Here is an 11,990-nt window from a genome sequence, read left to right as displayed (position 1 = left end):
AAAAATATGGCAAGGGTCAATTGGTGACAAAAATAGAACCATAATTATTATTTAATTCGTATTATTTCCAGAAATGGAGTAGTCAAACGCTCTTTGAGCTCTTCTAGATCCACCCCCTGTGGAGAGTTAAAAATATTAGCTAAATTTATAATGTAATATAAGCCTACGGAAAATTTGGCAAGGGTTAATTGGTGAGAAAAATATAACCGTAATTACTATTTCATTTTTATTATTCCCGGAAGTGAAAATTTCGAAATTAAATCATAGAGAGCTATAGTTATTAAAACTGGACAGCCTAAAATTTAAGAATATTACGCATCGACCAAAAACTTCTGTGCTCTCTTAGGTTTTCGAAATAAAAAAAAACATCTAAGATAACCTTCGATCGTAGTTTTCTGTTGCTCCAAAGACTATCAACACAATTCGTAAACGAGATTCAAACAAATTCGCACAGCCACGTGAAGCAACACCTTGGCGTCCACCCGTTAAACGAGTATCAAATACCGCTGGCATCGTTCGCCTGTCGCATAAGATTTATCTCGATCCTCCATTTCGTGCCGAAGACAAGGGGTCTCTTCGAGTGGAGGCTCGGTTAACCCACATTCAGGGTCCTTCGGACGATTACTCGTACTAGTCCGCGAAAATAGCATTCGACGGGTGTACGTGTGCCCCAGGTGGGTATCCTCGTCACGTCTTGGCAGTTTATACACACGGGAAGCGTGTGTGGAACTCGCACGGGTTTCTGGTAGGGTTCGAGGCGGACGTTGAATCATAGACGACGGCACCCCATTTGCCACTTCTCACCGAGTATCCCTCGGTCCTCGAAATAGACACGTCGCTATGCGCTACCTTGGTGATTCACTCGTGACCCATCTTTCGAAGATTTTCGAAGCTAGTGTTATCGATTCACCAAAGTGGATCTTCGAGATATTCTTCATTTCTTGCTTGGTTCGCTGTTAACCCTCCCGGGTTTAAATGGGTTGACATTAAAACTACCAAGTCGGTGAATTTGACCGTCGGTGAATTCTTTTTAGAATTACTTAGTTATTAATAATGATTTTATTGCAATTTGTGGAGACAACTATTGTAGATGAGAATTAATTTGAATGATAAATTAGTTCTTAGATTCACTTTCTCGTATTTCAAAAGATGATCAAGAACGAGAGAGTCTTAAACGGTCAATAAAAGTGTAAAATTCTTACACTTTAAGCATATAATAAAATAAGTTTTTCCTTTCTTTTTTAATGTACTTATCATTGCATGATTTTTAAGGTACAGTTCTTACATACAACAAGTAGCACAACAAGAACGAAGACTATACAGTAGCTCTTATAGTCTTCAAGGTTGGCGGCTCTAAAACTAGCAGTTTCATAACGAAATCATGCCTCGAAGGATCGCGATCAAATATCACTGATTCACTGAACGTGCCGATAAAGAACTCTTCTAAAAATAATATTGTAACAGTCATTGTTATGTAGAAGTTTCTTACACAGACAGCGAGTAATGGAATTTGAAAATGTTGGGGTATTTTCGTTGTTAGTAGAAAGATTTTAAATATTTTTACCTCGAGTGATTTGGTTACTACAAGTTGCAAATTGAGTATAATATTGTTTTTATGAATCACTTTGAATCTGGCAGTCACTTTTACTTAGTATATAGTGCTTTCTGGGACCTTCTTCTGCTTATATTTTAGATCATTACATCAAGCTCAACGAGCACAACAATATGCCTTGCTAAGTGTCAGACCTTAAAATTAGAGTAACAAGCTGTATCAAATATTTCAGGTGTAGATGATGAGTAAACAAATCTCTTGTTATTTTGTTTGCCTAATAACACATATGCGAGCACATGGATCTATTCTTTCAAACTTCATGGTATATCTTGAGTAACAGAGTTCATAAAGTAGATACACTCGGTTATTCAAAATATTCCATGCATGTAGGAAACATAACATTGTTATAGCACTTTTTAGACTCAATTGATAATTGATCAAAATAACGGAGATACTATTGAAGAATAGGAAGTAGAAGCTTAATATAAATGAAACTTTCACTGAAAAAAGCACGGAATCTTCGTGATTGATCTGCATCAACTTAAAAACTTCGTAAACAATAAAAAAAATTACTCTTTGCTCTGAAATTAGAGTTATTTGAGACAGTTCAATCTTTAGATTTTCCAGAGCAATATTCTGTTCCATTTGTTAATGAACATTATAATAACTCACCATTTCACGCCATACAATTTCGGGACTTCTTCAGCATTGCTACCCTTTCGATTTGACTTTGTCACCTGTCACCAGGCAATGTAAATAAATCTGAATAAAATGTGTCTTAAAAGAGCTGTCACTCTTCAGACATTGTGTCACGTTTCTGGCACCGTGGTATATCCCGCATAAATGTATCACTTAAGAACTTCCATGTCGCGATACCGAAAATAACCATTGCAAAACTCAATGTCAAGTCAGTCTCGTTAATGATCATGATAGACCACGAGTAACCCTTTCGGGACCATTGCTATACACGCACGATATGTCATATGATAGTAGATACACCCTGTTATTCAAGATATCTTTCGAAGTTAGGAAAAATAATAATCGTTTTCACGATTTAAATTCAATTTGCAAACTTTTCATGTGAAGTGAAAGCTTAAAACTAATAAAGATTTCGCTAAAACGAACGTTATATTCATGTTTATTTGATCGAAGATTTATATTTGTATGTATTTTATTGTTGGTGTTACATTAATATTTATTTAATTGAAAATTTATATTTATTTTGTTATATCAAGGACAGTGTGCTCTAATTTCTACTTCGTATCATATTAGCAAGATTAAAATCAAGTTTGGTGAAAATCTCTTTAACATTTCTGTCATCCTTGTGTTCTAGCATTAATAGGTGATTTTAATTTATCATTATATTTGACTAATTTCTCCTTCTTCTTTACTACAATTGTAATTTTTTATTTTATATCCTAAGTTATTGTTTTTACATAAAATTGATGAGGTATTGTAATGCACCCGTCTTTATTTAAATGCAGTTTCACGTTTGCATTATGTGATGCGAAATCTATGTCACCTATACTTGTAAATCTCATAAATGTCATTAATAACTGGGTGGGATCCAAGTCTATTTGTGATTCGAACAATCTTCCCTGTGATTGGCGTAGGTGCTTGAATTAGTAGAGAAAAAATGGAGCCTATGACTCCATCTAATGGAGTATAGAACATTTATTAGAAACTACGATAAATAAAATTAACGAGGGCGAATCATAGAATTAGTTGGAAAAGAATTAAATATTTTACAATGTAAGGACTAAATAAAATCCTCGAGAAGACTACAAATTTAATACTTTTCTTTAATACACTTTAATAATAAAAAAAAAAAAGAAAAATAAACGACATGTTCAAAGAAAACTTCTCGTGCTATATTTGCATCTATAACAGACATCAGTGAATGAAATATGCAATGCAAATTTTCTATTTCATCTATTATATTTTTGTTTCTACAAGTTTACAAAATTATCCGTCTTTTTCACGAATTTTTAAGAGAGACTCTTCAAATATTCTAAATGTTACTTTTATCTACTCAGATGTATTTGGAACAAGCAATCGAATGTAGCACACAATTAATAACCGTGTAAATACACACGTGCCCCTTAAAAGGACATACTGTATTCGTGGCGCACGCGCTGACATTGTCTTCCGTCGAAAGCGCGTGGTACGCACGCAATAAACGAACAGGAGCAGATTCTGTCGTTCCGATTGCGAAAGATTCAGCAGCAAAAGGCCGAGTTTTCGCGTGCGTCCATATATGCGTGTGCCTCTCTCACCTCGTAACTTGAAACCGAAGCCATTGTACACTGTATACGATTCTTGCCTGGCGTAATGTCTGAATTACACGCTCGCGCGGCTGGATCTGACCCACAACGCGCCTTCAGCGTCGGATTAAAGTTAAACCTAGAAGCAATCATTTCCTGTTTTTTTTTTTAATGTTGATTACAAAGTTCGGTGGAAGTTTCAAACTGTCGGCTACTGATGCGCTACTGTTCTAGACTTGTAAGGTCATAATGCAACTGTTGGTACGAGGTTCCATTTTTGTATTTCTACCTCAACAGTTTATTATTCATGTTTGTTAACTAATCTGTTAACTTTATTTGCAAGTGCTTCGATAAATTGTAGTGGAGATATTGAAATCTGTTTCTAAAATTTGACAAGACATTTTAACCATGAAGTACTTTTGGCCTAATGTTCTAACTGTGAATGATGATTAGGGAGCTATTGGCGTGAGGTTCAATTATTTCTATTTTCTATTCGTGATTCTTCCATTAATTCGGTTAACATTACTTGCAAATGCTTCGATGAATTGCAATAGAAATATTGAAATCTGTTTCTAAAATTTGACGAGAAATTTTAACCATTTTAACCATTACTATTGGGCTAATATTCTACCTGTGTAAAATAATAATGAAACTTTTGATACAAAGTTCAATTTTTACTTTATGTCTATATTAACTTATTTGAAAGTGATTCGATTAATTATAGTACAAACCTTGAAAAAGGTTTCCAATCTTTGACGACAATTTCGAACCGTCAACTATAGTTGTGCTAATATCCTAGTTTTGTAAGATGATAATGGAGCTAGTGGTACGAGGTTCTTAAGATTTTACGTGATTCATTGGCGCGGTACATCTCGCGAGTACTCACATGGTGCATCGTGGATGCACGGTTGCATCATGGATGCACGTTGCACCGTGGATACCCGCGAGTAGCGCCTGTTTCGCTCCGATTCGCTTAGACACGGAACGGTAACGGTTGGACAAGATTTTTCTACACATAATCTTTCGTGCCAAACGTTGAACGCAACGAACACCACCATCAGAAGTAAATTGGTTGCTATGATAAGCTAGACTGTGTCTTCCTATTCTTTTTAATCCCACGAAACGGTTTAAAAGATATTTTTCTCTTCCCTTATTTGTTAAGTCGGATAAACTTTATTCTTATTATTTCCTTCTCATGAGTTTTTCAAGATTTTGTTTATTCATAAAACACAAATTGTATGGGAAAGTACTCCAAATCTTCCCCACCATTTCATTTGCAGCAAAATTATTTATTCCATGTATTAGGTTGTTCAGAAAGTTCGTGTCAATTTTGAAGAAAAATTCAAAGGCACGTTTGAATTTTAATACATATTTATTGAATTGTATAGATACCATTTTGTTCCACAACTTTTCCATCTCTTAAGGGGGTATCCTGAATTAGAAGGTCTAAAAAACGCGGATTTTCGTGAATTCTTTTGGGATGGAAAAAATAATTAATTCTATCGAACTTTTTATCCTATTTTCATACATATTTGAGTAGTCTGTACAAATTTTTTAAACAAGAAATATTCAAATTGCGTCGATTGTGACGCACATTTGTAAAGCACCTCACAATTAAAACCTCCTATCGGCGGGAAAGATGCAGATCGTAATTATGGTTTGACACACAAAAACCAAAAGAAATTTTCATTTTCATACATTTTTCTTCTATGTGAACTAAAAAAACTCATAAAAGAAAAATTTTAACCAACTTTTCTATCAAATTAAATTAGAGAAAAAATTTGTACAGACTACTCAAATATGTATGAAAATAGGATAAACAGTTCGATAGAATTAATAATTTTTTCCATCCTAACAAAATTCACGAAAAACCACTTTTTTAGACTTCCTAATTCAGGATACCCCCATAAGGGATGTATATATGTTGTTTATTTTCAATCATTTCGATACATTCAGACCTGGACCACCTACCAAAAGTCGACATGGACTTTCCAGAAAACCTAGTAATCTGCCCTTTTGAAACCAATAGCTTCATCATCTCATGAGATGTAGAATTATTATATTTTAAACAAGGTAAAAAAGAATACTCATCGAAACGAAATATTCTACATAATGTCATGATTCAACTTCTAAATCCATCTCATCAAGTGCCATGAACATTTTCGAGGGACATGACTGTAGGGTCTCCTTATAAATTCAGGGCCTACTCGAAGCAATATTATCAGACAACTTAAATATTGCAGTATTTGCGTGAAATTTATCTCCTGAATTTCTACCTCGAGAAAGCGTGTTTTGACAAGGTATACTTTAAACCAAGCACGTAAAGCCTGGCAGCGTTTACTGCGAAACTTGTTTCATAAGAATGTCGACCCGAACCTGTTGACTGGCGCCACGTTTGAACAATCAGCATTGTAACATTTTGGATATAACGGGCGACCCAGTGCCCGATAAATTACACAATCATCGGTGACCAGCGTCTCGAGCTCCCGTTGAAGGTCAAAGTGCTCAATGTTCCTGACGACCGACTGACTTTCTGTACGACGATAAATTGAAACGCGACAATGAAACGATTTATCGTGGAATTGGCAACGTACGTGCCAGACGCACCATTAGCCTCTGAACGTTTACGGTCGGGAAGCAAATTTATCGCCATAAACTTTGACTCTATTAACAACTTCACCTCTTTCTAGCGCAGTGATTCTTAATCAGTGTGCCGTGGCGCACTGTGGACTCAAATGACATTCTTGGTACAAGAACAAGTAATTCTTAAATGGAGTTTCATAATCTAAATGTTGATATGGGAATATATAGGTGAACGTTTCTAGGATAATCGTTTTTTGTAGATTTTGAGCTATCATTTCTGAATTTGTCTGTTAAACTAATGTGGGGCTTATACTTTTTAGAAAAAAGCGAGTTGAATTTTAGCTTGAACTTTGAATTTTAAGATAAATTATTTCTAAATAAAATTGAAGTTTTGTGAATTTTAAAGTGAGAAATCAAGTATTGAATTAGGAGAGGTAAACTAATTTTCTAATATAGATTATTAAGATAGGATTGAAACAACAGATAGTATTGCCATGTTACTTGCTGACAAATCTTCGATGATTGGTAAAAAGGGCATGGTACAACAAATTTGTGACTCCACGTGATTACGAATATTAAATTTAATTTAGTTCATAAATATCAGTGTTTGTCACATATATAAAAATATTCATTTGCTTCCTCTGTGAAGCTTAAAATTTTTCTTTGATCCCTTCCCACCCAACATCAAATGCGTTGACCTAGAAGACTCGTGACTTGTGTGTGCAGCATCAATGGACCACGTGAAAACGGTTAGTTTTCCTTAAACGAAAAAGGAGAAACTAAACATCGAAAGAGAAATATGTTTCACTGTTTACTTTCTTTCAAAATTTCACTTTACTTTCTTTCAAAATTTCTGATAAGAGGACTGAATAACACATCGGTGTTGACAATAGTTACGAACATTTTTGCGATGCCTTCGTTGAAGATAGAGTCCACGTGTTTAATTTCTGTAGACACTATAAATTAAAATTCTTCATCTCAATTTTATATCCATTCACAAACCAGTTACTTTTTAAACCGGTCAGATCTGTCAGGAAACAAGATTTCATCAAACTCTTAATTAATAGAACATTAAAACCGTAATATGAGCCGTTCATTGCAAAAATGGATTAATTCCATAAAACGAAAAGTTGAGAAATAGGACGAAATAATGTACATTGTTTTTTAACATTTTCTTTATAGTACAAATTCAAATAAATATTGTAGAATACATAAATACAGATGTAGCTTTCATCTAACGGTATATAAAATTAATAAGAAATAATTTCCAAAAAGTAATAGTCAGGTAATGTTACAATTTTTATTTGACTGGTGGAGTTGATCGATTTACGCAGTGAACGCTTCATATGATAATATCAAACTGCGAAACCTGTGAAACTTATCATTTTTACTCGATCTCATTTCCGCATCGTCAAGGAAACGCCATGATACGAAACTCTCTATCGACGAAATGCATTGGCATTGGAGAGACTCGTAACTTGTGTGTCGCAGCATCGGTAGACACGAGTTCGTGTCACGTGAAAACGGACCTTAAACCAAAAAGAAGAAATGAAATGTCGAAAGAGGGATACGGAGGCTGTGCGTCGGTCCACGAGAGACCCGACTGCTCCCGCGACTATACGTGTCTGTGCCCGGTGGCTCAAATACAGTAGGGGGAAGGGAATGAGCTCGAGAAAGGGACTGCCACGATGGGATACAAGGAGATGGAGGGGGAGGAGCAGTGCGTAGATGCGTGGGCGGCTGTCAGTGAGCGCGAGAACGCTGCGTGAGCCGCGCGTCGACTTGCGGCTCCGCTTTAGCTATCGGTTCCACGTTACGCGTAAATTATCGGTCGATTAGAGCAACCACCTTCGTCCAACGATAAGGAACCACCTGATTTTGGAATTCGACTCGGTTGGATGCGGGATTGTCTTTGTGATTTGTACGTGTTTCCGGTTATTCGCAAGATAGAGCGACGAGCGAAGGACTCGTCGAATAATAAGCAAAGGGCCGCCTCGTTAAATTCAATCAGTTTGGATTCGAGACGCTTTGGGACTTGCACGAGTCTCTATGGCCTTCTACGAAGAAACGTTCCCTAATTCCCTTCATATACCGAGCATAGTTGTAACGAGAGTCATCGAAATTCGAGATAGGACGAATTGTAATCTGAAATTATAAAATTTCCTTAACATTAAAAATACAAAAATTAATTTATAAGTAGAATCACAAATAGGATTCAAATGAAAATAAGTTGAATTTATATATTTCGGAACTGTTATCCTAAAAACATAATATGACTAATTGAATTTTATTCGAACAGTGCAAATGAGTCACGAGAACATTTAAAATGATCGGTAATTAATTCATTCTCTAGACTAGACAAGCGAAGTTAACCTTATCCATATCACTCTAATACTTCCTGTATAGAGTAAACATAAATTTCTCCGACGCGAATGCCAAAATTCCAAGAAAACTTTCTAATAGCTGTACCTCTTAATTCGCGACTAGTTCACCACGATCACTTCGTTGGAACTTTAACACCAAACACACAGTCGTGCCAAAAAAAATATATACCGCGCATCATCGGAGGCATTCAGTGCTCGAAATACACGCAGAAAGCAGCACTAAATCCGAGAAATGTAATCTTAACGATATGAGTAACCTTTCCACGATGACGTATTCGCAAGCGAAAACTCTATTCTGATGTAAGAAGCACAAATCGAGGTTTTCATTAAGTATTAATTTCAGAAAGAATATTAGGTCAGTCGATTTCAAATTTTTTATACATATTTCAATATTCTTCGGGTACTTGTACGAAACTTTTTAAGCATTAATGGCCATTCATTATTGAATTGTATACTGTTAAGTCGAAGGATGTACAAAAATGTTTGTTGGTATGCATCCTTTAACCAGATGTAATTTGAGTTTGAATTCATGAAAGCACATTGTGTATTGCCTTGTGGTTATAGTATTATAATAAAATAATATTGTTCTTACAACTAAGAAAAACAATACACTTAAAACTTGTATATTATTCATCAAAAACATTTAGAACAAGATTTATCAATGTTACGGGTTGAATATCAATAAAAGATGTATTAAAAGACACGACTCACGTGTAAATTATATTCGAGACAATGAAATATAATCCACACACAAGTTGTACTTTTACTGTTATTTTCATTTTGTATCATGCTCTTTCTGCCATATATTTATCATTATTTCCATTACTTTCGTTACATTTCATACCCTCTTGAATCCACATTATACCATACACGAAGAAGGGGGAAATAAATAAAAAAATCAAAGAAATTAAGGAAATTGATTTAAAAATTATAAAATACATACTAAATTATAATGGTACTCCGTAAAATTGTTTATTTCTATCTAGAGTCGTTTATAAATCTTGTTTAGCGTTATAAAGTTACGAGACCTTCTCTCGCAGCGAGAAAGCCTCATGAAAGTATAAAGGGATGAAGGGGGTTGAGAGGGATGGTTACTATTTCCATTCGAACGATTAATCTTCCCAGCGAGCAGGGTGTGAAAAATTTCGAATGACTCTTCGTGTCGGTCTTCGTTGCTCTCGCGGTGGCCCGTCGTCAGCGTCGGGACGCTCGACGTCCCCACCCTCTGCCTCCAACCCCCCACCAAGTCGAGCCACGTCCTCGTGGAAGGCCGTGTTCGTTTTCCGAGGCGGCATCAGCCGGCAATTCGCATTCGACCGACGTCTTGGTTTAAAGAGTCTCGGGGACAAGATTTTTGATGATGACTTGACTTCTGCCGACTGGAGTGAGCCGCGGCCTCAAGGCAGCACAGACGAAAGAAGAAAATAGAAGAAAGCGCTGTTTTCAGCCACGAGAGAAATCGAGAAAGAAAAAAATAAGAGGATTATTGTATTACACAACGAATCGTAGTAGAATTAATCGCGAGTGACAACCACACGAGGATTTCCGTTTTTATTTTTAGTTTGATTTTTCTGGTCTGATTTTGTTGTTGTTGAGTGCCCAGTGAGTGCACCACACAAGGGGAAATTTATACGCCGAAGTAATTCTCGGGTGACGAAGGCAAACAAAAAAAGGAAGAAAAAGGGTAGCTGAGGGAGGGGAACCGTTTTGTGATCCCCGGAACGTCGACGACGAAGATTGATTTTTTTAATCGACCCATACGACTTGGATTGCTCCGTTGATCCAAGATGAAGCGACAAATGTCTCAGCAGCAGCAACAGCAGCAACAGATGCAGCAGCAGCAAACTACCACGCAGCAGCAACAGCAGCAATACGTGCAACAGAGAACCGAACGAGTCACTCGGCAACAGATCACCAGTCAGCAGAGAGGTCAGTTCGGTGATGCTTATTGACGATGACAATCGCGCAGATTCAAGCTTCTTTGGCTTTTTTTGTAACAACTCGAAGTGGTACAAAAATGGAGTTTTTCGAGTGAAAATTTAAGGAAGCTTCGGGGCAATCGAGGGGTGCAATATGTTCAATGGTGGAAATGAGTTTGATGAGAAGTTAATTTGCATGGATGTGACAGGATGAGCACGGTTTAATAGTTCACGCGATACCGTAATCCATGATTTTGGTGTCTGTACGATTTTCATTCGATAACTGGACGAGCAAACGCTTGGTCGATTATCCTCGTTTCTGAAGATAGTAGTTAGTGCCCGACTGAAAGTTCTGCAATGGTTAATTTTCAAACGGCTTTTCTAAATTCTTTTAAGATAAATTCTATTATGAAACTAGTGTAATAGTTAAGTTAAAAAAGTAAAATCAAATAATTTTTACTATATACTATATTTAATTATACTGTACATATATAGTATAATTTTTTACACGTACATACATTCATAAATGTTCTAATGTGACTACGTCAGAATGTGAGACACAGTCCTCATATAAAATAATTACTCAGAAAACGTACAACTTGAAGTCAAGGCCTCCCGAGTGCTGCCTACTTTTTCTACTTTAGAGCACGTGCTGAGGACGATATACAATAGTGACTAAAACTAGTATCTCTAATTTTTATTTAATCCTCACACGAACAGGACCCGTCTGTGTCATTAAACTTTAAAAGATTGATTCACGTTACAGAATACATTTATCCCAATGAACGAATCTAGTGTCACTACAATATTTGGACTGTATACACCTACTCGACAAGCTCTATTTTTACCATACTTCACCACAACTCGTATCTCACGCCAGATTTTCCTCGGTCACTTAATTTTCGATCACTCTTCCATGAAACATCCTGTCAAGTTGCCCAAGGCGGTGAACCGAGCCTCGAGCAGATATTATGTCGCCCCGGCCGTTCCGTTGCTCGCGATTTACGATCTCCCCGTCGTTTCTTTTTCTCCCCTGGAATTTTTTGTTTTCGCGTCGAAACGCGAAACGCAACGGTAGAAAATAAATCGAGATCCCTCCGGATTTCTTAGCGGAGAATATCCCCTCGACGAATATTCTATTTTCGAGCGAGAGCACCGCCCCTACGTGAGCTCTAAAGATAGTTTTCCACGTCGCGTCGCACCACGCCAGAGCGTTTCGAAAATTCCTCCACGCGCCCGTAAACTGTTCGTAAGGGTCGCCCTCCCCGAAGAGGGTGGGTACGAACGA

General features: G+C 36.7%; 1 protein-coding gene and 1 long non-coding RNA gene across 2 annotated transcripts in view; one reads left to right on the top strand and one right to left on the bottom strand.

Annotated features, from left to right (window-relative positions):
* Window positions 1-156: 156 nt before the first annotated feature.
* LOC128895115 (uncharacterized) lies at window positions 157-2,294 on the bottom strand. The gene is made up of 3 exons (XR_008461714.1): window positions 2,225-2,294; window positions 1,565-1,746; window positions 157-1,443 (listed from the first exon to the last, which is right to left on the bottom strand). It is a non-coding gene; the product is annotated as an uncharacterized LOC128895115 (long non-coding RNA).
* Window positions 2,295-9,941: 7,647 nt separating this feature from the next.
* Window positions 9,942-11,990, top strand: part of LOC128895073 (titin) — a 68,919-nt gene continuing 66,870 nt past the window's right edge. Inside the window, exon 1 of the mRNA XM_054157315.1 lies at window positions 9,942-10,712. Coding sequence (XP_054013290.1) covers window positions 10,571-10,712 — 142 coding nt within the window. The 5' untranslated portion in view covers window positions 9,942-10,570. The remainder of the gene's footprint in view (window positions 10,713-11,990) is intronic.

Source organism: Hylaeus anthracinus, unplaced genomic scaffold (assembly GCF_026225885.1).
Source record: "Hylaeus anthracinus isolate JK02 unplaced genomic scaffold, UHH_iyHylAnth1.0_haploid 4, whole genome shotgun sequence".
Classification (NCBI taxonomy): domain Eukaryota; kingdom Metazoa; phylum Arthropoda; class Insecta; order Hymenoptera; family Colletidae; genus Hylaeus; species Hylaeus anthracinus.
This window is presented reverse-complemented; position numbering and strand designations above follow the sequence as displayed.